Raw genomic sequence first — 23,748 nt, forward strand, 5'->3', positions numbered from 1 at the left:
TAGAGTCCAACAGAACCTTCTTCAGACACCATCGGGACCGGAGTCCAACAGAACCTTCTTCAGACACCATCAGGACCGGAGTCCAACAGAACCATCTTCAGACACTACCAGGACCGGAGTCCAACAGAACCATCTTCAGACACTACCAGGTCCAGAGTCCAACAGAACCATCTTCAGACACTACCAGGACCGGAGTCCAACAGAACCATCTTCAGAAACTACCAGGACCGGAGTCCAACAGAACCATCTTCAGACACTACCAGGACCAGACTCTGGCAGCTGCTGGTCAGAACCTCAGAGTCGGAGATAAACTCTGATACTGACTGAATCCACAGAAGAAAAAGGCTCCAAAACCAGTTTAGAACCGGTTTAGAACCAGTTTAAGACCAGTTTAGAACCGGTTTAAATCCAGTGCTAAACATTCTAAATGATTTTAGCTGAAACTCTCGGTGGGTGAAGTTGAGGTTAAAACTGTTTCTTGTGTGAATCCGTCCTCAGAGAATGTTGTGCTTCAGGTTCCCTGTGAGCCGGGTGGTTCTCTAACCTCCCCGTGTGGTTCTCTAACCTCCCCGTGTGGTTCTTTATCCTCCCCGTGTGGTTCTCTAACCTCTCCGTGTGGTTCTTTATCCTCCCCGTGTGGTTCTCTAACCTCCCCGTGTGGTTCTTTATCCTCCCTGTGTGGTTCTTTATCCTCCCCGTGTGGTTCTCTAACCTCCCCGTGTGGTTCTCTAACCTCCCCGTGTGGTTCTCTAACCTCTCCGTGTGGTTCTCTAACCTCTCCGTGTGGTTCTTTATCCTCCCCGTGTGGTTCTCTAACCTCCCCGTGTGGTTCTCTAACCTCCCCGTGTGGTTCTCTAACCTCCCCGTGTGGTTCTTTATCCTCCCCGTGTGGTTCTCTAACCTCCCCGTGTGGTTCTCTAACCTCCCCGTGTGGTTCTCTAACCTCCCCGTGTGGTTCTTTGTCCTCCCCGTGTGGTTCTCTAACCTCCCCGTGTGGTTCTCTAACCTCCCCGGGTGGTTCTCTAACATCCCCGTGTGGTTCTCTAACCTCCCCGTGTGGTTCTCTAACCTCCCCGTGTGGTTCTGGACCCTCAGATACGGGCCTGGGCGACTCGGTGTGCTCCAGTCCGAGCATCTCCAGCACCACCAGCCCCAAGATGGAGCCGCCTCCGTCGCCGCACGCCAACCGCAAGAAGCACCGGAGGAAGAAGAGCACCAGCAACTTCAAAGCCGACGGCCTCTCTGGTACTGCGGAAGGTAACGCCATCTCCCCCTCCCCCTCGCCTCACACTTTCCCCGCCCCGGTCCGACCGCCAAATCCTTCCCCCCTGAAACCGCTCTGAGAATCCCTCGGTCCTCGCGGTGACATCATCGGCGGCCGGTTGGAGACCGGGGTTGGGAAACGCAGTCATGTGATCGAGACTCCCGACCTCCGCTGTGAGCGACGGGTCTCTCCATCCTGTCATTCTGTCAGCCCTTCATCTCTCCACCCTGTCCGACCTTCATCTTCCTCCTCCTCTCTTCATCTCTTGGTTTGTGGGAGGAGTGGTTCCTCTCTGCCTCAGAGTTCATATTTTATTCCGCTGCTTCATCAAACAGCTGGAATCGGACCGGTCCGGGTTCTGTTTCTAGTCCATCGGTGTTCCTGCCGACTACCCAGACTTGTCGTTTATTTTCCAACGATGTGTGTTTACTTCCTTGTTTTGCCCGTCACGTGTCAGTGACATCACCCTGCTGCTGCGTCCTGATTGGCTGTTCACAGATTTCATCTGAAATCACTTTCTCATCGTTATTGATCTTTTTTTTAATCATAATAATCGTCGAGCTTGTTCTCATTAACACACACACACACACACACGCACACACACACACACGCGCGCTCGGTGGCTGGTTGAACAGATGTGGCAGCAGCAGCAGATGTGTAATGTTCGTCTCTCCATCACCGCGGCAACAAGCAGCTGACAAGGCAAGTGGCTGTCTGAGTGACGGATCGACGCTGCATCTGCTTTCAGCTCCGCTCCTCCTCCTCTTCCTCCTCCTCATGTGCCTCCTCCTCTTCCTCCTCCTCCTCCTCCTCATGTCCCTCCTCCTCTTCCTCCTCCTCATGTGCCTCCTTCTCTTCCTCCTCCCCTCATGTGCCGCCCCCTCCTCCTCATGTCCCTCCTCCTTTTCCTCCTCATGTCCCGCCTCCTCCCTCTTCTCCTGCTCCATCGTCTTCCTTCCTCCTCCTCTCCTTTCCTTGTCTCCTTCTCTTCCTCCTCTCCTTTGTCCTTCTCTTTCCTCTTTGTTGTTTACTTCCTATTATTGTTCCCTCTATGTAAATTTCCTCGGCCTCCTTCAGGGCCGTGCTTCCTCCTCCTCCTCTTCCTCTCATCGACTCTTCCTCCTATTAGTCAGCCGGAGAGGCTTAAGTGAAATATTATAAATAATCCAGCGTATTGAAATCTTTTATCAGCTGTGTCACTTTCATTATTCAATAAGCGATTAGTAACAGTCTTCCCAATTTAGCCATTAAGCACCGAGCGCGCTCGGCCGGCCGCCGGCTCGCCGCCTGTCACGCCGGGCGGCGGTGAAGTATCTTCATGTCAGAGCAAAGCCCGCCGTTATTCATGAGGGGGAACCGCCCCCCGCGGCCCAGCTCCCCCAGGTAGGACCACACAACACACAGACACACACAGAGACAACACACACACACACACACACACACACACACACACAGAGACACAACACACAGACACACACACACACACAGAGACACAACACACACACACACACACACACACACAGAGACACAACACACAGACACACACACACACACAGAGACACAACACACAGACACACACACACACACAGAGACACAACACACACACACACACAAACACCACCTCCTGCCTCCTCGGCTGCAGGAGGTGGTGTTTGTGTTGCTCCTCGTTGGACCTCCGGGCCTCTCTGCTGCTCTCGTTGACCTCGGAGGTCTTCAGACTCGCCTCGTATCGTATGTTTCTGTACGAGTTTGTGTTGTCTTGACTCCTGCGGCTGCTTTGATGCCGTCTCATCTCTTCAGAAACATCCCGTCCTCCTTTCTGTCGGCTTCCTGAGAGAACACACCTGCGTCAGGTGAACCCGTCGGGCCTCGTCCTCATTAACTCGCCGCTCTTTGATTCGCTGCTCCGTCCTCCAGCTTTGAAACCTGATGTTTGAAGCGGCTCGCCACATTCCTGGAGGGAAGCGAGCGCTTTGATTGGCGGGCCGGTAAATTCCCGGCGGCGGGCGGAGCCGGTGACCCCGACGGTCGGCCCGTCTGTCCGCCGCTCGCTGCACCTGCGCTGTGATCACCGGCTCCTTTAAAGTCGGACTAATCAGGGAGATCGGCTCCACCCGCCGCCGGAGGTCAAGTAGGGTCAGTGGGGGTCAAACAGGTGGGGGACAAAGGAGCCTCTGAGGAGGAGAGTCCAGGTGGTCCACAGAGACATGTCCGTCACAACGGAGCAAAACATCTGAACAATATAAAAAGAATAAGGTGCAAGTACAGGAAAAATACACATTTCATTTACATTTGCATTTGTGGGCATGAAACAGGAAAGTTTTAATACTTAATGTTTGAGGATTTATTATTACTGCTAAAATATAAACATTTTGATTAAAAGAAAAAAAAATTACAAATATTTGTTTTCCTTTTTTTTCATTTCAATTATATAATTTGTTTAATATTTCTATGAGACCATTTGGAAAGTAGATCAAAATCGTAAAGATGGATAAGAAGTCAAGAAGTGCCAATATTAAAATAATATCATTTAAAAAAGGTTGACCTTAAATTTCCATTTGTGAGCATGAAACAGGACACTTAATATTTAATGTTTGAGATGTTTAATTACTGTTAAAATTAAAAATAAAAAAGCATTTTAATTAAAGAAAAAAAATACAAATAATGAAGAAAAGTCTGTTTTCACATTTTCTTTTCACTTATTTTGAGGAAGAACTGTTAAATTATCGAGAACCAAAACAGGAAACACATCGTTTACTTTCTGAAATATTCTTGTGTAAAAACCTGGATGATGTGAAAGCGACTTCTCGTCGTTCAGCTTCTGCATCTCGGATGTTTTTTCCCTCCGAACAGGAAGCAGCTTCGCTCTTCCAGAGCTGCGACCTTTTTAATGCGCCGCTGAATTATTTCACTCGTGGCAGAACGAGGAAACAAGCAGAGTAACATTTAAAGTGTCGACTCTATTTCATCCTCCGCAAATGTTGGTTTTGCTGGTAAATGCTCGCCGTGGCCTCGGGGGAAGGGAATATTACCGAGGTTTATGACGGAGCAGAGGTCAGAGGTCGCGGAGCTCCACCCGAGGAAGAATCGGAGCTGCAGAGGAAATGCAGAATCACAGCGGTTTTAATGCCGTCCAGGAGGTTCTGCTCAAACCTTTATTTTGTAAATTTTTTTGTTCCCTGCTGGCACTTCCTGCTCGTTTCGATAAGTCATCGCCACTGTTGATTTAAAATAAGCGAGTATACTGAAAAATAAATTTAATATTCAACCACCTGAAACCCAAATATATTCAGTTCATAATGATCTGAAACATGAACCTGCAGATATTTGGCTTTTATTGCCACATAAATGAATTAAACACCTCATTTATAATTGATCAGTCAACTAACCTTTTCAGCACTGCTGTTTTAATGAAGCTGATTTTTCACAATAAAAGCTCTCCAGCAACACAGTTCTTTTCCTTCCCGGTCAGCTTTTAATGTGAAACATCTGCAGGAAGTTCGTCAGGCTTTGATCAGATCCATTTTAATAAACAGCTGTTGACTGAGGTCTTTTTAAGTTAACTAGTTTGGTCAAAATTTGTTTTGTTGTTCTTTAACTAACTTCCACCCCCCCCCCCCCCCCCTTGACCTCCCTTCATGCTCACTGGCTCCTCCCACTTCAAGCCACGCCCCCTCTCCAAAGCTTCCTGAATGCTGCTGTTTCTGACGCCTGTCTCTCTTCCCTCTTCTGTCCATGTTGTCTCATTCGCCCCGTCTGTCCTCACCTCTCCTCCTCCTCCTCCTCTTCCTCTTCCTCCTCCTCTTCTTCTTCTCTTCCTGCCGTCGGGGGATGCAGCCAAACGTAAAGCTTGGAAACTAAATCGTGTCGGTAGCCTTCGCAGCATTTACACCAACAGTCTGCACAACTCAGAAGGTAAAAAAACAAACCGCTGTGGTGGGGTGGACGGACCCCCACCGACCCCACCCCCACCCCACCGCGCCCCCACCCCCCGCCCCCACCCACTGCTGCAGGGGTGGAGCCCCCTGCTGGAGAATAATGTGCATCACCCAGAAGTCATCGATCTGGTGATTTCAGTCAGAAGACGCTTAAGTCGACGACATCTGGAGTGAAAGAGTTTATAGATGTAGACGTCTTAAAAAATACTGATTCTCAATAATAGAACCACCACCAGGGGGCGCTGAGCCGCCCCGCAAACCCTCCACACAATATTAATTATGTTATTGAAAGACGCTGCAGCGTCATCATGAATATCACCAGGAGACTCTCATGAATCCATCCTGAGTTCTTCTCTGCTGAAACCTCAGAGAGGAAAGTTACAAATAACTAAACCGGAAGAAATAACGACGTGAAGGAGACGCTCAATAAGCTCCGTGACATCTTCACAAAGCTCCGTGATTGGCTGTTAGATTTTATTTTCTCATTATTACAGCCGATATCTTAGAGAGATGAAGTCTTTTGACTGGAAATCACCAGATCTCCTCCGTCTGTGTTTGGTTCTCGTTCAGTCTGAAGTCTGTGACGCACAAACAGATTTCTTTTTCAGAGCGACGTCGGAACAATCGGCTCCAATATTTTCCAGGTTATTAATGTTGTAAAAGGCTGCGAATAATATGGAGAGTAATGACCTGTGTCGCAAAGCAATACTGTGTGCGGTGACATTTAAGGCTTTTAATTTGTGTTTCCCGAGGCCCCCTTTTGTCTCCCTCACGCCTCCCCTCTCATTGCACCTCCACGCCGCCCCCCCGCTGGGCCGACTCGACACCTCACACCCCGGATGATAGGCTCGTATGCATGTCCCGCCCCCCCCTCCCGCCCCCCCGTCCACCCTGCGTCTTGTAAATGCTGTATATTGGGTTTGTTCTGTTGCTGCTGCTAAAGGTTGCCGGTGTCAGAGTTCACAAATTGCCTCGGCGCCACCTCTCTAGTGTGCGAATGTCACCATCAGTAGCCGAGAGCGGTGGCGGTAATTACCAACACGGCACCGCGGCGGCGGATCGCCGTCTGCGTGGCGCCGTGTGTTTTCAACTCATGTATACGTTTAGTCGCGTGCAGCAACAGAGACGAGGTTCAAACGGCTGCCAAGTATCCAGGACCGAGAATATGAACGAAAACCTGTCAGGCTTCATTTCTTCAAACCAATGAAATATTCGGTTTTTAATCCAAAATAAACACGTTAAAGTTGATTAAGATTTGTAGAAAACTCCTCGTCTGTGTTTGATGTGGTTTAAAGCTCCGGATCCTGGAACGATTTGTTCATATTTTTCTGATATTTTTAACAAATTGCATAATATAACATTTTTGGGGGCATTTACTCTCTCAGGATTATTAGTCGTAGTTTTCTTTACCAATTCCTGCAATTTTATTGCAAAAAAAACAAAAATATAAAAAGCCCCTTTAAAATCAACAACAAAAAATCAGCAAAATTCAGAAGGGAGATACAAGTGTTGGTTTTCATTCAAATTATTTTATTGAGTCTAAATTATGATAAACATAAACGATGTTAAACATCTGAAATCCCCCCAAAAAATACTAAGAGACGTTTTCATGTTGAAAACCTGAAAATATTCAACTTAATTTAAGATCAGAGAAGCAGCCAAACATTCACGTTTGATTTGCTGGAATCATCAGCTGTTCTGTGATTGGACAGTTTACCGATCGATTCATTGATGAACAGTTTGATTCACATGAATGAGCTCGACATGCAGTCACATGATCAGACGTCATCCTTCAGTCCTGCTTTAAAGCTCCATTGATTGACAGTCGTGTCTGTCCTTGTAATGAATGTAAGTCAAATACTGCGTCTGTTTTTGCTCCATCTTTGGTCTCCACCACCAACATTTTTCGACATTTCATGATGAGTGTAGCTGTAAATGGGCACACAGTTCAGGTTCAGGTGGAGGTTTCCGTGGTGACGCTGGGTGGTGGGAGGAGCTTGAGCTCGGCCCGATGCCCCCCTGCTTTTCTTCATTAGCTGCTGCGGTGCGCCGGGTCAGTGTGCAGCATTTACATCCAGAAACAGCGTTTCATTTACGCTGTGGAGAGGCCGGGCCTTTCTGGATTGTTGGTTTCCATAATTGTCAAGCAGCACCACCCCCCAACCCCCCCCCTCCCTCCCCGCCTGAAAACAGAGAATCATGGGATTTTAATTATGATGGGATCTTGCTCCTGACCCTGCAGGGCTCTCCGGCTGCTTGATGGGTGGTTCAGAAAGAACAACCAGGAGCTCCACATACAGACGTGAAATTATAGATTCCGTTGTCATATTTTATTTTCTCTCTCTGATGTGGAAGAAGTGAATATTTCACAGATTCTATCGTCAGACTTCTTTATCTTGTTTTCACGGATAGAGAAAAAAAAAAAAAATTCTTTTGTCAGTTTTTCTTTTGAAGTCTTTTTGTTTTTGCTCCTTTGTTTGGTTCTGAAGAAGTTCAGAATGTTTCAGTAACGTGGAGCTTTAAACATGTCGGAGACCTCAGACCTGTTTTCAGTTCTGGAACGAGACGGTTCCTCAGCTCGGGCTCTTCCTTCCTTCCTTCCTTCCTTCCTTCCTTCCTTCCTTCCTTCCCTCCTCTCTTTCCCCTCTCCTCTCCTCTCCTCTCCTCTCCTCTCCTCTCCTCTCCTCTCCTCCTCTCCTCTCCTCCGTTGATTATCTGGAGCCGGAGGGCAGCTTCAGCTCTGCTGCTCTGAGATGCTCCCAATTATCCAAATGAGTGGAGTTGAGTTGAGGAGGAGCAAATGTTGGCGGCCGCTCTGCGACTGATGAACTTCTCCTGAGCGGCTGCTTCCAGAGCGAGTCGCCGTCCGGAGCTCCGCCTCCTCGTCTGAGGTCTGTTGGTAAGGAGACGGAGGAATCCTGGGAATGATGATCTGAGCTGGAGGCTGGAGGCTGGAGGCCGTCCTTTGATTCACTGAATACCCCCCCTCCCCCCACTAATTGTAAACAGGAGCTGTTCTCTGATCCGATGTGGTGGTGACACCGACTCCCTCCTTCGTCCTCCCTGCGCTCCGTAACGGTTTCCAAATGTTCAGCGACGTTAAGGAGGGAAACCGTAAAAATGAATAATCTCTCAAAGACCTGCAGACGTCTTCTGAGCTGTCAGCTGCTTTGTTGGATCAAAGCTACAGATGCACGTGTGAAGAAGACTCTGATTTCTTTTAAATTCATCGAAAGGTTAAAAAGATTCAGAATAAACTTCCAGACTTGAACTAAAGTTTGAGACGCAGCTGAAATCTCTGAAAAATCCATAAAGTGAATCGTTTATTCACATTTATTAAAATGATTTTTGACATTTTGATAAAATTCAGACTGAAATGTGATCATTTATTTATTGTAGTCTCCAAATAAGCAACACTTGACTGTAATTCAGCGGATTCAGCTCAATAATGATAATCTGATAATAATTAGGATGTCGACAAATTATTTGATTTAATCTACAGATTCATATTTAGTTTGAAGTTTAGAAAAGAATAAAGAGATCTCATAAAAACATCAAACTGAATCGGTTTACTTCAACAAAAACAGGAAGTTTCATGGTGGTTTTTTGAGCGAACACACACACACACACACACACACACACACTCTCTCTCTCTCTCAGTCTAATTGACTCCTGATTGGCCCATTAACCTCTGAGGGGGTTCTGGGTAATCGATCCCTGCGTCCGCCTGCAGCAGGACCTGATTGTAAAGACTGACCTCTCCTACCGTCACGTCTGCAGAGGAGAGGGTCCGGGGGGCCTCGGGGGGGGGGGGGCATGGGGCCCCGTAATTTGGGTGACATCCTGGCTTCAGGGGGCGGGGTCACGGAGGTCACGGAGGTCACGGAGGTCATGGCGGTCAGCGGCGGTCGCTCCGGGAGAACAGGTGTCGCAGACGGAGCTGCTTCTGTACCCGGCAGCAGGTCGGATGTTTAGTTCAAACACCACGAAATAAAATAAACTGTAAAAACAACCAACAGGTCCTGGATCTGTTTCTTCTACTCCAGCTTTTATTTTGTAAAACTAGCGATGAACTTCCTGTTTCCAAACGGTGTTTCCTCCTCATTAACACCCATAATGATCATAATAAGAACAATAATATTGTGCTGCTCGGCTCTTTTCCATCCTGCAGCTGCATGTCAACATTAATGAGGCTTCATTCAAACGCTGTAATTTTCCTTTGAAGGTTTCAGGTGTTCGGCGCTGACGTGACCGTCAGAGTTGGAACTTTATGGAAATGATTTCTAACCTTTTGATGTTCTGTCTCCCTCTGTTGTGATAAAAGTTCATGTTTCATAGTTTCTCTTCGAACTCGTTCCTTCAGGTTTTGGACTCTTTATTTCTCCTCAGGTTGCGTTCGTGGTGTCGACTCTCCTCCTCGGTGTGCTTGAACACGACGAAGACTCCAGAGCGAGTCGGTCGTCTTCGTCTCCGTGCTGAACCGCCGCTCTGTTTCCTCTCCTGCAGAACAAGAGGAGAACTTTGAGTTCACCATCGTGTCTTTGACGGGGCAGACGTGGCACTTCGAGGCCACGTCGTACGAGGAGCGGGACGCCTGGGTGCAGGTCATCGAGAGCCAGATCCTGGCCAGCCTGCAGTCCTGCGAGAGCAGCAAGAACAAGGTGAGAGCAGAGCTGGTCTACGGTGAGCCGCAGGGACAAAGTGCTCCACAGGAGGTCAGCGTCTCCTGAAGGTCGCGACCTGTTGAATGTGAGGGAGGTCTGGGAGGAGGAGGAGTTTGGAGACATCAGAGACACATGTTCGTGTCTGTCTCGACACCTCAGACTGAAGACAACGATATGAATACGAAATAACTCATGAATTTATTCTTGACCTTTGTTGATGGACTTCCTGTTTGCTAATAACAGACAGGAACACTTCCAGCAGCTTTTAAAGAACCTCATCTTCCTCCTTCATCTTCCTCCTTCGTCTTCCTCCTTCATCTTCCTCCTTCGTCTTCCTCCTTCGTCCTGTGACGTCGTAGCAGCAGCAGAGCTCCTCAGAGTTCAGGGTTTTTAGATGTTGACCTGAGAAACGTCCCGTCGGTCCCACGTGAAGATGAGAAACAGCTGAGGACTCGCTGACGGGAACCGAAGTGAAACTAATGTTTTGTTTTTTTCTTCCAGTCTCGTCTGACCAGCCAGACGGAGGCGATGGCGCTGCAGTCCATCCGAGGTCTCCGGGGAAACGGTCGCTGTGCAGACTGTGAAGCCCAGAGTGAGTACTGAGGAGGGGGGGGGGAGGGGCACTCTGTTTTTATTATCATCACGAGTTTAAATTCTTGAGGAAAATCTAAACTAGAATCTAAATCTGATTTTCAGTTTTTTCTTTCCAATCGAAGGTAAATTCCTGAGATCCTAAATCAACGTGTACTTCCTGTGTTTTTTAGCGGAGCTTTTAACTGCAGCTCCTCAACTTCCTCACTGGATGGAGTTTAAAGATCTCACACACACAGATATCAGAATAAACATTTTAAACCGGAGAAAAATGAACTGATTTATTTTAAATTTTGCACACAAACAGCAGAGATAAATATTTATTGATTCATTTGTATTTATTTATTTATTTTTCCTGTTTCTTTCCTTTAGTCTCAGACTCTTTTTTTTTACACCTTAAAACCTCATTTAACTGCAGCATAAATATTATAAATAAATATTATAATTTCACATTAGATCAAATTAAATTAAATAAATCAGTCCAGCTTTACCCAGAATCCCCTGAAAGAAGGATGTCAGACATGAGCTGTGTTATTTGTGCTCCTCCAGACCCGGACTGGGCCAGTCTGAACCTCGGGGGCCCTGATCTGCATCGAGTGCTCAGGCATCCACAGGAACCTGGGGACCCACCTGTCCCGGGTCCGGTCCCTGGACCTGGACGAGTGGCCGCTGGAGCTCATCAAGGTCATGTCGGCCATCGGCAACGAGCTGGCCAACGGCGTGTGGGAGGCCAACGCTCAGGGACGCCTCAAACCCGGACCGGACGCCAGCAGGTAGGAAACAACGAGCCGCTGAATCTGATGTTCTGGAACGTGATCTAAGAATCTGATGCAGCTGCAAACAAACCGTGAAGATACGAGAATCCTTTTATTTATTCACAGCTGCAGCGGTTACACATTCAAATTCACAAGCACCGTAACCTAACGTGAAAACCACAGGAAGTTCAAGGCAACATTTAAAAACACGAAAAATAAAACTCATCTCACTGATTATTGTTGAAAAAGTATTTTTCACTCTTTTCCTCTCAGAGGAATTAAACTGCTTAATTTGTGTTAAAATGCAAAAAAAAATATTTCTTCAGGCCTTTAAAGGATTTAGTTCAGAAATGTTCCTCTTAAATTTCAGTAAATTTAGCTGGACTTTGGTTAATAATCAGTGCTGCCAGCTGCAGACAGGGGGCGCTGTTTTGGTGTGTGGCTCAGCGAGGATGTCGAATATCGACTGAAACTCTGTGTGTGTGTGTGTGTGTGTGTGTGTGTGTGTGTGTGTGTGTGTGTGTGTGTGTGTGTGTGTGTGTGTGTGTTGTCTTGCAGACTACAGGGGATAGTAACAAATCGGTGAACTTTAGCGTGACGTTGGTGTTGATCAGTGTTCACCTGCGGCGCGCGTGTGTGGTGTGTGTGTGTGTGTGTGTGTGTGTGTGTGTGTGTGTGTGTGTGTGTGTGTGTGTGTGTGTGTGTGTGTGTGTGTGTGCTGTGTAATTATCGGCCGCTGCAGCTCTGCAGCCATCATTAACAAATTAGAGCTGACTGCCATCCGCACGAAGATCGACTTCCCCGTCCTCCCCCCTGCACTCCCCCCCCCCAACGCTCATTAGTCAACAGAAGCACCTTGTAATACTCCCCCCACACACACACCTCAACCCCCCCCACCCAACACACACTCACAAATACATGCAGTAACATTTTAACCCCACACGCCCTGAAACACAACAAACATGTACAAAATCGAAGATTTTATGGAGATGAACTCAGAAAAAAGTCCAAAAACTCTGAAATATAAAAGTTTCTGCAGCTTTTACTGAAACTAAACGCAGAAATGAATCAGAGTTGACTTGTTGTGAATGTCGGAGAGCTTTAGAATTAACGAGGGACATTTTACATCAAAATCCAGGTTAGAAAACTGTTTAAAGCCACATTAATGTCTGTAGACACACACACACACACACACTCTCACACACACACTCTCACACACACACACACACACACACACACACACACACACACAGAGTATCGACATGCCATTAGCCGTCCTCCGTCAGAGCACTAATGCTTTTATTGTTGCTCATGTTCCTATTTATTTATGAATCTGAAGCGTGTTTCCCCCGAAGAGATTAGAGAAGGAGGTCAATATTATCTCAATTAACCCGCGACGCTCCGCTGCAGCCCCCCCCTCACTCCCTCCCCACTCCTCCCCTCCCCCCTCTGCCCTGTCAATAGTATTTATCAGTCCATTCCTTAAGTGGCTTGCTGTTTGTCGTTTCCCCTCCATAAATCCCTGCTTTCCTTTTTTTATTGTTGTTTCTTCACCTCTCTCGTTTTAAAATCCTTTTTTTTTTTTTTTCCTGTACGTCTTTGACAGTTTCGCTGCTCTGTAGACATTTTTTTCTGAAACCCGGGTTTTACCTCTCCGGAAACACTCAGAAATCTTTCCACCTAAAATGACTTTAACTGAACATTAACTCTTTTAATTAATAAGTTTAAAGAAACCAAACACACTGCTGTTATTTTCTGGACTAGAAACTTGATAAAATAACACAAATTTAAATAAAATGTTACTTTTTTACAATTTATATTATAAGATAATGTGGCATCGCAGCAGAGATTTTGGTGTTGAAAAAACTAAATCAAGCTTCAGTCTTATAATACTGAATTCATATTAAAAAAAATTATAGTAAGAGATAAAGAAAAGGGGCTAATTTCTCTTCTTTCTAAAGATACAAATTCATAATTCTTTTCTAATTTTAAGTTGTGATTAACACAAATTATCTCAACATCTATTGGAATTCATAATTTGCTCGAGTGTTATAAAATGTTTATAAATGCATACAGTTCTCCTGATTTAAGACCATGTTTTCAAATCTTAAACCTGAGCTCTTTTACATAAAAATAGACAGTAGAAACTCTAAAACATGTAGAAATTGTGTGAAAGCCTTCCTTCTTCCTCCCATCCAGCCTCCGTCTCCACAGCCAACCCTCTGAGAAGGCGTGGAGCTTTTATGACAGTTTTATGGAGTGCCAGCAACGCTCTATGAAATGATATGTAGAAGCTGTGTCACCGAGGTTATATTCACTCACCGCTTACTGCTCCTCTTAAATTACAAATCAACCTGCGAGGCGTCAACAAGCGGCGACTCACAGCAGGTTTATCTGCTGATACACCGACAAACCAACGGTTCGCAGAGCTGACGCACCGAAAGGACACGAGACTAACCAACGTTTAGTTTTGTGGACAGTTGAAAGAAGCTTCTGTTAAAGAAAGGAAAGATGAACACTATCAGAAGAGATGAACAGGTAATAGATAGGAGAGTCTCATCTGCATAAAAGATCATAAAAAGGCTGAATTATTTTTACGTATCTTTATGTAAATAAATACAAAATAGAAGAGGACCCAGAATTGAGCCTTGCGGGACGCCAACACAAAGATTTTATCTCATAAATGTCCACAAGATGTAACCTTTCTTCTGTTCATATAAACGGAGTCATCATCTGTTCAAAACTTTTAATTATCCTTCATTTTCATCTTACAAAAAAGGTCTATTTTTTTATTAGTTTTATTTTTTAAATGTGACGTGAAACTGGTGTGTGGTTTATATTGAGACGAGCTGTGGAGCCTCACCGTGTGAATATATGTTAACATCTTGCTTGTAATCTGATTTAATTTCCTAATAGTGACTCAGATCTCGTTGTATTGTGAGTTAAATGACTTTAAATATCTGAAACGAAGCCTGATCTGCGCAGAGAATCCAAACCATAAATCGCTCCACGTTCGGGGAGCCGTGACAAAAACCTGCGTCCAGGAAGAGAGATGAGACGAGGCCGGCGGAGGCTTTGTCCAGGCGGCAGGAGGGATGGGAGGCGGAGAGGGGAGGTGGGGGGAGGCTGATAGATGGAAAAATGCCCTCCCCTCGTGGTCTCTCAAGTGAGTAATAGAGGCCGAAATTTCATTTTGCAAGTGGCTGATTTAATGATCCAAAGGGTAATTAATGGCCTGATTATCTTAATGTTAAATATGGCCAGCAGCAATTACGCTGACCTCCTGTCTGTCAAGGTCTGGCCCCCCACTCTTACCCCCCAATTAGGTCCTGTTTGGAGGTTTGGCAGCGGGGGGGGGGGGAGAGGGAGGAAAAGTGGGAGAATGAGAGGTAAAGAAAAGGGATGGATTAGAGGAGGAGGAGGAGGGAGAGGAAGAGGAGGAAGAGGAAGAATGGAAAAACAGGAGGAAGGTGTGAAGGAAATGGGACAGAAATGTGAGAGATGTGGAGGGACGGGGGGACACCGAGGACGGATGGGTGGAAGGAGGAAGAGGAGGTGCATTAGTACGAGCGTCAGTATTAAACAGCCCCCCTCCCCTCTCCCTCCTCCCCTCATGTCGACTCCCGGACGGACCGGAGGGAGGAATTATGTTGGGAGAGATCGCACCTCAGCTCGCTGGCGTCGCCCCGTCCAATGAGATATGTGACAGGGCCGAGCCCTGCCGTCTCCAGCTGTTGTCATCATCTCTTTACCCCCCCCCCCCCCCACCACCACCACCACCACCACCACCACCACCACCACCCACAGCCTCCCCCCACCCCCCCCTCCCCACAGCGACGGCCGGTCCAGGTCTCATTAGCATCAGCGAGTGTCGGTGAGGAAGAGGAGAGCCTAATCGTTGCAGATACGAGGTCTCGCCGCGCCCGCTCGGCCCGGCGACGCATCGCCGTGGCGACAGATACTTGTTGACACGCGTCGCTGGCAGTAGTGAGGAAGAGGACGGAGCTGTGTGGGTACAGTGAGGAAGAGCACCAACTGTGCCAGCTCTGCTGCGCCAGAGGGACCCCCGAACCACAAAAAGACTTGTCCGTCCTCTAAACGTTCCCATTAACCTCCGGCGGCCCGCGGTCAGCCGTCATCACCTCGGCTGGCGCCGCCGCCCGGTGCCGCGCCCCAGCTGATGCCACCGCCGGGGGGGCTGCTAAGTTTGCGACCGCCGCCGAGGCCCCGCGGGGGCTCTCCGGCTCGGCCGCGGCACCCTCGGTCTTCGGTTGTCGGCGCCGCGGCTCATTGTTTTAATTACGTGTCGAGTGTCACATCAACACCAGCAGCCAAAGGCCTCTCGGCGGGCGCGGCGCGTTACAGGCCTGAGCGCACAGCGAGTGACAGCGCTGCTAATCCCACCTCCTGGTCACTGGGCTGGGAGGTGGTTGGCGGCCATGTGCCTCCGTCCCCTCGCCCTCCTGCGTTCCCCCCCCCCCCCCCCCCCCCCCCCCCCATCCCTCATGCCAGCTCCTGACCTTTGGCAGTCTGTCGCAGAGGGTCAGCATCTCTCTGAACACAGTTCAGTCTCTGCAGAGTTCTGTTGGATGGAGACGAACGACGAACAGCTGGGACACCAAGACACCGCAGAACAAGACGTGACGGCGACGTTTTGTTTCCTGGATGGATTCAATGTTTGTAGTAGTTTGTGTCTGAATACGAACCTCTCAGTCAGGAGATATCAGAGATATTATTAGAGATATCAGAGATATCACTAGAGACATCAGAAATATTAGAGATATTATTAAAGATATTTTTAGAGATATCAGAGATATTATTAGAGATATCAGAAATATTAGAGATATTATTAGAGATACTATTAGAGATATCAGAGATAGTATTCGAGATATCGTAGATATTACTAGAGATATCAGATATATTAGAGATATTATTAGAGATATCAGAGATATTACTAGAGATATCAGGGATATCATTTAAGATATTAGAGATATTATCAGAGATATCAGGGATATTATTGGAGATACCAGATATATTATTATAGATAACATTAGAGACATTAGAGATATCATTAGAGATATTATTGGAGATATCAGAAATATTATTAGAGACATTAGAGATATTATTAGAGATATCATTAGAGATATTATTGGGGATATCAGAGATATTATTAGAGACATTAGAGATATTATTAGAGATATCATTAGAACTATTCGAGATATCATTAGAGATATTAGAGATAGCATTACAGATATTCGAGATGTCATTAGAGATATTAGTGATATCATTGGAGATATTATTAGAGATATTATTGGAGATATTATTAGAGATATATAGACTCTGAAAGCTCCCAGAAAGTGTCTGAAGCTGCAGGAACAAGTGAAACCTCCAGTTTAATCCTGCTGTGAGATCCTTCTCCTGACACCACGTCATCGGGACGACCCTCCTCCGTGTTCAGTGAACAACAGGGGGCGGTAGAGATGCGCAGGTGTCGGGGCGCCACACCTTAATTAGACAGCAGAGAAATGAGCAGGAGAGATGTCGTCTGAAGGATGAAGTCGGGGGGCCATGTATCGTATCGCAGCGCCGCCGCCGCCGCGCACTTAACAGCCGGCCTCACATGACGAATGCACGGCCAGTAATAATTCAGCAGCAGGTCCGTCGGCGCTGGGAGCCGGCGAGGGGCAGAACAAGGACCCTTTATGGGAACAGATTAGTCTTGTTCCCCCTCAGAGAAGGCCAGCGCTAACAGATTTAAAATTAGACCGGGGGCTTTTAATCTGGGCCGGGGTGCAGGTGCAGCCGGCGCCCCGACACGGCGGCGGGATTGGACTCAAGGGACCAGATGGGGCGAGCGGGAGGAGGGGGGGGCATCACAAGATAATTGCCCCCCAGGGTCAGAGGCAGTTGGGGGGGGGGGGGCAGCATTGCCTCGTACCCCCATAAAACCCAAACTCATATCAGTCACACACACACACACACACACACACACACACACACACACACACCTCCCGACTGTGATCATAACAGATTGGACTGGTGTGATGTGAGACGGTCACGTGACACGCGTGCTGCAGATCAACACGCAGCTCGTTAATGACGTTGTTCTCTGTGCAGCTCGCTTCAACATCGACTTCGAGATCCTCTAACGACACTTTGACCTTGAACCTCTCGGAGGAGGTCTTCCGTTCACGTGTCGACCACGACGAGGTTTCCGGTAGAGTGAAGGAGGTCCGGCGGACGAGCCGAGTCAGCGGATCTGACTCCATCTGTGTAAAAAGATCAACGGGATTCTCTGCGGTCGACGTTCGACCGGCACAAACCCAGAAACATCCTCCCGGAAAAATCCAGACAAAAAGAAAACGTCACAACAAATGTTTTTCTATTATTTATGAAAACGCTGCATTCACACAAAGTGGTGGAAAAACACCCGACGGCCCAAATGTTATATTATAAACACATTATTTAAAGGTGGTTAGCATTAGTGCTAACATCCTCATCACGCCAGATTAACGTCAGTTTGATCCAAACACACAAAGATGAAGTTCATAGAATCAGTTCTTCATCATGGAAATAAACCCGATTTATTCACATCTGAAGGTCCAAATAATGAACCCAACAAAATACAGTTCTATCTTCTGGATCACGGTTTCCCACGAGATCTGTGTGTGTGTGTGAGTGTGTGTGTGTGTGTGTGTGTGTGTGTGTGTGTGTGTGTGTATCGGGGTGTGTGTGTGTGTGTGTGTGTGTGTGTGTGTATCGGGGTGTGTGTGTGTGTGTGTGTGTGTGTGTGTGTGTAGATTGAGCCGAGCTCTGTTTCATCTGCGTCGGTTAACTAGCCGATCCCGCCTGCCATTATCTGCAGCCCCTGCTGACTGGAGCCGCCCCACGGCCTGCATGTTAAACAGCACACACACACACACACACACACACACACACACACACACACACACACACACACACACACACACACACACACACACACACACACACACACACACACACACACACACACACACACACACAGTCCCAGCCTGGTAGGGAGGAGGAGGCTCCTGACAGGCAGGCCAGTGTGCAAACGTTGAGAAATAATTGGCCCCTACATTCTAATTCATCTGTAAAAGGAGGCCTTGATTAAATTAGTCCTAATAGACATTATTTTGTACATGACTGCGTCGCCGCGTCCCGACTCGACTAACAAGCGCTCCAATTTACTGTTGACATTAAGCCGGCTGACACGAGCCAATCACCGGACCGCTCATCGTTTGTCATCGCGTTAGGTTTTATGCTAATGCGGGCTAAAAGCACAAACTAAATGCACATTCTTTATGCCTGAGTCATCAGATTAACCCCCACCTCACCCCCACCTCTCCCCCACCTCACCCCCACCTCACCCCCACCTCTCCCCCACCCTTCCCCACTGCCCGCCCTTATTTTAATAATGAAGAAATAAATAACGCTCTCCACATGCGTGACTCCGGCCGGCCGCTCGCCGGCCTCGCTCGGCTCCTGCTGGCCGTCCTGAAGCAGAAATGAATCTGGACGCCGACGGTAGGACCCCTCCCCCCACCCCCCACCCCCCCCTCCCCCCCTCCCCTCTTCCCTTTAGCTAATTGGCTCAGTCGGCAAATTGCTCATACAATAAAGAAAAAGGGAGAAAGGGGGTGGAAGAAGTGGACGTGGGTAATGTGTTTGGATTGAATGGGTTCACGGCGGCCGGCTGGTAAACATTTGAAACAGGAAGACGTTCGTCCTCGTTTGTTTTGGGTTTCTGATCATTCAGCGTTTGCGCTCCGAGAGGAGCTGAGGAGGAAATGATTGGTTTCATGCTTCAGAGTCTGGAGGACACGAGTCAGAGACTCTGACGGGACGCCTTCGCAGGACAGGAAGTCAGCCGGTGTCGTCAGTCTGTGGTAGTCAGTGGGCGGAGCGTCGGTTGCCAACGGTTACCAACGGTTACCATTCTTGTAAGGTGGTGTTGTCCCGTCTGGATCTGGAACCACAGGAACCCAAACCAGGAGCGAGAAATGGTGTTGGTCCAAATATAAGATGATGTTTTTTAGTTACTTCTAAGAAAGACGGGCGTCTTTTAGATGATTATTTCACCACAGCAGTGGAGCGAAGCAGACAGTGTTGCATTATGGGTAGGTTGTAGCCTTCCTGTTGCTAAGCTAACACGTTTCCAGTCGGTTCATTGAGTCTTTGAGCTCTGAACGTCTTCGGCTGGCGAGCGTGGGACCGATTTCCTGGATGTTCTCGTCCCGTCCTGATCGTGGAGACAAAACGTCGAAGCCATCCCGTCCTGCTGGGATCCGGCTGATGTTCCTGTCCTTCTCCTCTTCCTCCCTCCTTACTCCCCCTCTCCTCCCTCCTCCCCTCTCCTCCCCCTCTTCAGTATCTGTGCAGCATCACTGGAGCATTGCGTTTCAGCCCAGAGATCAGCTTCCCATCGGTTTGGCCCATTTCTCCTCCACCTCTCTTCTCCCCTCACTTACATCGTCTCTCCTTTTTAACCCCTTCGTCTCCGTCGGCTCCAGCCTCATCGCTGCCCCCCCCCCACCACCACCACCACCACCTCCATCCAGACCTTTCTCACCCCACCACCCTCCCTTTAATTATCTGTGCCCATCCAAGGGCAGCTAACGACCAGCTAGGAAAGGCTAATTGATTTCAGCCTCTTCTCCTCTTCTTCCTTTTTGTCTTTAGGATAAAACATAGTGAGCACGTTCCTCCGGATGGATTTAAAACACAGTTAGTGGCACATTTTGCTCCTCACCTTGCTGGAAACCTCCCGCCGACTGACTGCGATTCATCTTGAATGCACATTAGGTCGGGCAGTTAGCTGCTGCTCTTATCCACGCTCCATCCATCCTTCTATTAATCTATTAATTAGAGGGCTAATTAGGCCAGAAGAGAAGCCACTGACACCATGTCACTCTTAACCCCGATGCCTACCGCTCATTACCTCACACACACACACACACACACACACACACACACACACACACACACACCCTGTAATTAATGATAGGCTTTAACAGCAGCGTGTTGGCTCATACATCTTAGTTGGCAGAGCTGCAGAATCTTCTTTTTGTCTGCATTTAACTTTATTTCTCTTTATTTTTACTTGATGCATTAAATCCCAATTTATGATTTTTAATTTGAAAGGATTTTAATTAAATGTTGCAGTATCTCTGATCAATAACTGTCTAAACATCTTTATTTATCTGTTCCTTTAAAGGTTATTAATAATTATTGTTCAGATTTAAATGCAGAAACATGACAGAAATCAAAAATAAAAAGCAAATTATATGTTTGCAACATATGCAGACAAAATATAAAAAATAACATCATGATTTTATTTATTTATGGAGATTTATCAAAACAATGACTTTGTAAACAAATTAACATTAAAACTAGTGAGTTAACTTTCTGCTGTTACTAATTTACTAATATCAAGATATAAATGATTTTTTATTTATTTTTTTTTTTACAAATAACGGTGATAAAAAAAATGTAAATGACTGATTTTTAATAAATTTGTATTTTCTTATTTCTAATTACTTTGAGATTTAAACTTATAATAATCTAAACTAAATAAATGAATAACCGTCACATCGTGATCGAGTTGCTCTTCTTATACTAAGATGTAACTTTTAAAACATTTTTGTTTCGTGTCGTGTTAAACTTCCAGCTGGATTTAAATGTTAGATTTTAAGATCATTTCCAGTAATATCCTAATAAAACTCTTCCTCGTTGCTCCGAAGTCTTCGTCAGACCTTCGTGTCTCTTCAGGTCGTGTTTTGAGGTAATTATGATAATTAGCTGGGTGTGATTGTCGGGGTGTGTGTGTCGCCTTTCAGCTCTCTGTCGCTGCTCTGTTTTGGGGTCGTGGACCGATGAATGCCTTCAAAACACACACACACACACACACACACACACACACACACACACACCCCGAGCAGCTGGTGGGACGTCCAGCGGTGGTCGGTCGGTCGGGTCAAACGCCCTCTGGCTTTGGACGGACAGGAAACTCGGTGTGTACGTAAACACAACCGGACAAAGCGGCCGCTCAGGGGGAACGTCCACACACACACACACACACACACACACACACACACACACACACACACACACACACACACACACACACACACACACACACACACACACACACACACACACACATACTGAACACACACACACACACACACACACACACACACACACACACACTGAACACACACACACACACACACACACACACACACACACACACACACACACACACACACACACACACTGAACACACACACACACACACACACACATACATTCAATGCGGGGTCGCCTGAGCTCAAACAACAGGCAGGAAATCAGAAGCACAGTGGGCCCAGTGTGGCGCCCTGAGTGACCCCGCCGTCTCCAACGGCGACCAGGAAGCGACACCGCAGCACACACAGCAGCTGATGAGGCTGTCAATCAAACAGCTCCACTCATCAGCAGGGAGATTATTTGACTTCTCACAGCAGAAATAACAAAAATATGTCACGACTAAACATCTGGGAACATCTGCTCCTGAACTCGTCAGCTTTTTTTTCGAGCATCGTGAGAAACAGTCGCTGAAATCACGTGAAAATAGAAACTGGAGTTCTCGATCGTTTGACATCGACGAGCTCGTGTTTTTAGAAACAGTAGGAGGTTTGTTTCCTGCAGCTGGAGCAGCTTTTATTATTTAATTTAACTGACTGACACACACACACACCCCTCAGGGCGACATATTTGCAGTGTGTGTGTGTGTGTGTGTGTGTGTGTGTGTGTGTGTTTTTCTGTCACAAGCGATCTCACCGGGACTCATGTTTAATTATCTACCCAGCATGCCTCGGTGCCGGAGCGCAGCGCCTCGTCTAATGGGATGTGAAAAGGGACACACACAGATTAACACACCAGATATGAGTGTGTATTCAGACACATGTTAACACATACTGTCACACACACACACACACACACACACACACACACACACACACACACACACACACACAAACTGTGTGGTTAATTAGTGCAATTAGCCTCTCCACTGTCCGGAGCTGAGTGTTTTCAGGACTCGTTAGCTCATGATGGAGGAGAGTCGCCGTTTACTGCAACACACACAGACAAATAAACAAACAAACAACTAAACAAACAAACAAACATATGCTGAACACAAACATTTCTGCAGCACGAGTTTAACTCTTTCAAACGGAGCTTCACGTCTTCACAGGCCGTCGTTGAGGAAAGAGACAGACGGTGCTGAACTCCTGCAGAGCTTTCAGTCAGTCTGATCTGAACCTCGACTTCAGGAGGCATCTTCCCTCCAACACACACACACACACACACACACACACACACACACACACACACACACACACACACACACACACACACACATACACACACACACACACACACACACACACACACACACACACACACACACACACTGCAGGCCCTTAGCAACTCCTGTGGCGGGGGAAGGCATGCGTTTCCTGGGTCCAGTGGCCTCACATTTCCTCCCCGTCCTCTGGAGGACAGAAGGCCAGAGCCCCGCTGAGCACACACACACACACACACACACACACAGACACACACACACACACACACACACACACACACACACACACACACACACAGACACACACACACACACACACACATGGCGGCACCTCCAGGCTTTGTCCGGGGGCTGTCGGCCGTAGTCTCGCGCCCGGCCTCCCCACTCTCTCTCTGGGCCGGGGCAGGAAGGAGAAGCCCCCGGGACATTCCGTGATGCTAGCCGCCGCCACCGCGACCACACCCCCACCAAAACACACACACACACACACACACACACACACACACTGGTATCCAGGAAGAGAGTTAATGAGATTCTTCCAGGTTCCCACACCGACCACTTTTTTTTTTTTGATCCTGTCGTTTCCCACAGTTTGTCTCCCATCATGCATCTCAGCACACTTAACAGGTCGCCATGTTGTGACTCTGATCACGTGATGTAATCAGGTGAAGACAGGTGAGGAGACAGAGGAGTCACTGCTGTCGGTCCAGAGGCCGCGAACACAAGTGAAGCTTTTATTTCCCTGATTTCATAAAGAAAAGATGTTCTTGTGAGCGTCCTCTTGATCCTGGACGTCCTCCTGATCCTGGACGTCCTCTTGATCCTGGACGTCCTCCTGGACGTCCTCTGAGTCTGATGAACTGATGTCACATTATCTTTTTCTTGTTTTCTTGTTTCTGCACATTGACAGATTTAAATTCTGGAGTTATTTCGACCTGTAAGACGTCCCTCTCCACTTCCTGCCCCCCCTCCCCTTCCCCGTGGGGGGGACAGCTCAATATCTCTCCCCGGGCCGCCCCCCCCCCCCCTGGTTTAATCCCAGCAGGCTGAATGAGCTGCTGTTTACACGGAGGGATCAGAGCAGATTAGACAGATCAGCACTTCATGATCCTGGATTGGGGAACAATGATCGTCTTCGCCGTCCCTCCGTCTCCGCTGTGTC

The 23,748-nt window shown here is 47.5% G+C and overlaps 1 protein-coding gene across 1 annotated transcript in view; it reads left to right on the plus strand.

Moving 5' to 3' along the window:
* Positions 1-23,748, plus strand: part of LOC138207108 (arf-GAP with GTPase, ANK repeat and PH domain-containing protein 1-like) — a 105,037-nt gene that overhangs the window by 76,776 nt on the left and 4,513 nt on the right. The window contains 5 exon segments of the mRNA XM_069164128.1: positions 1,096-1,257; positions 9,709-9,863; positions 10,368-10,458; positions 11,007-11,032; positions 11,034-11,230. Of these exon segments, the coding sequence (XP_069020229.1) occupies positions 1,096-1,257; positions 9,709-9,863; positions 10,368-10,458; positions 11,007-11,032; positions 11,034-11,230 (631 nt within the window).

Source organism: Embiotoca jacksoni, unplaced genomic scaffold (genome assembly GCF_022577435.1).
Source record: "Embiotoca jacksoni isolate LCO1_2020_lvr unplaced genomic scaffold, fEmbJac1.0.p SCAF_30, whole genome shotgun sequence".
NCBI classification, from domain to species: domain Eukaryota; kingdom Metazoa; phylum Chordata; class Actinopteri; family Embiotocidae; genus Embiotoca; species Embiotoca jacksoni.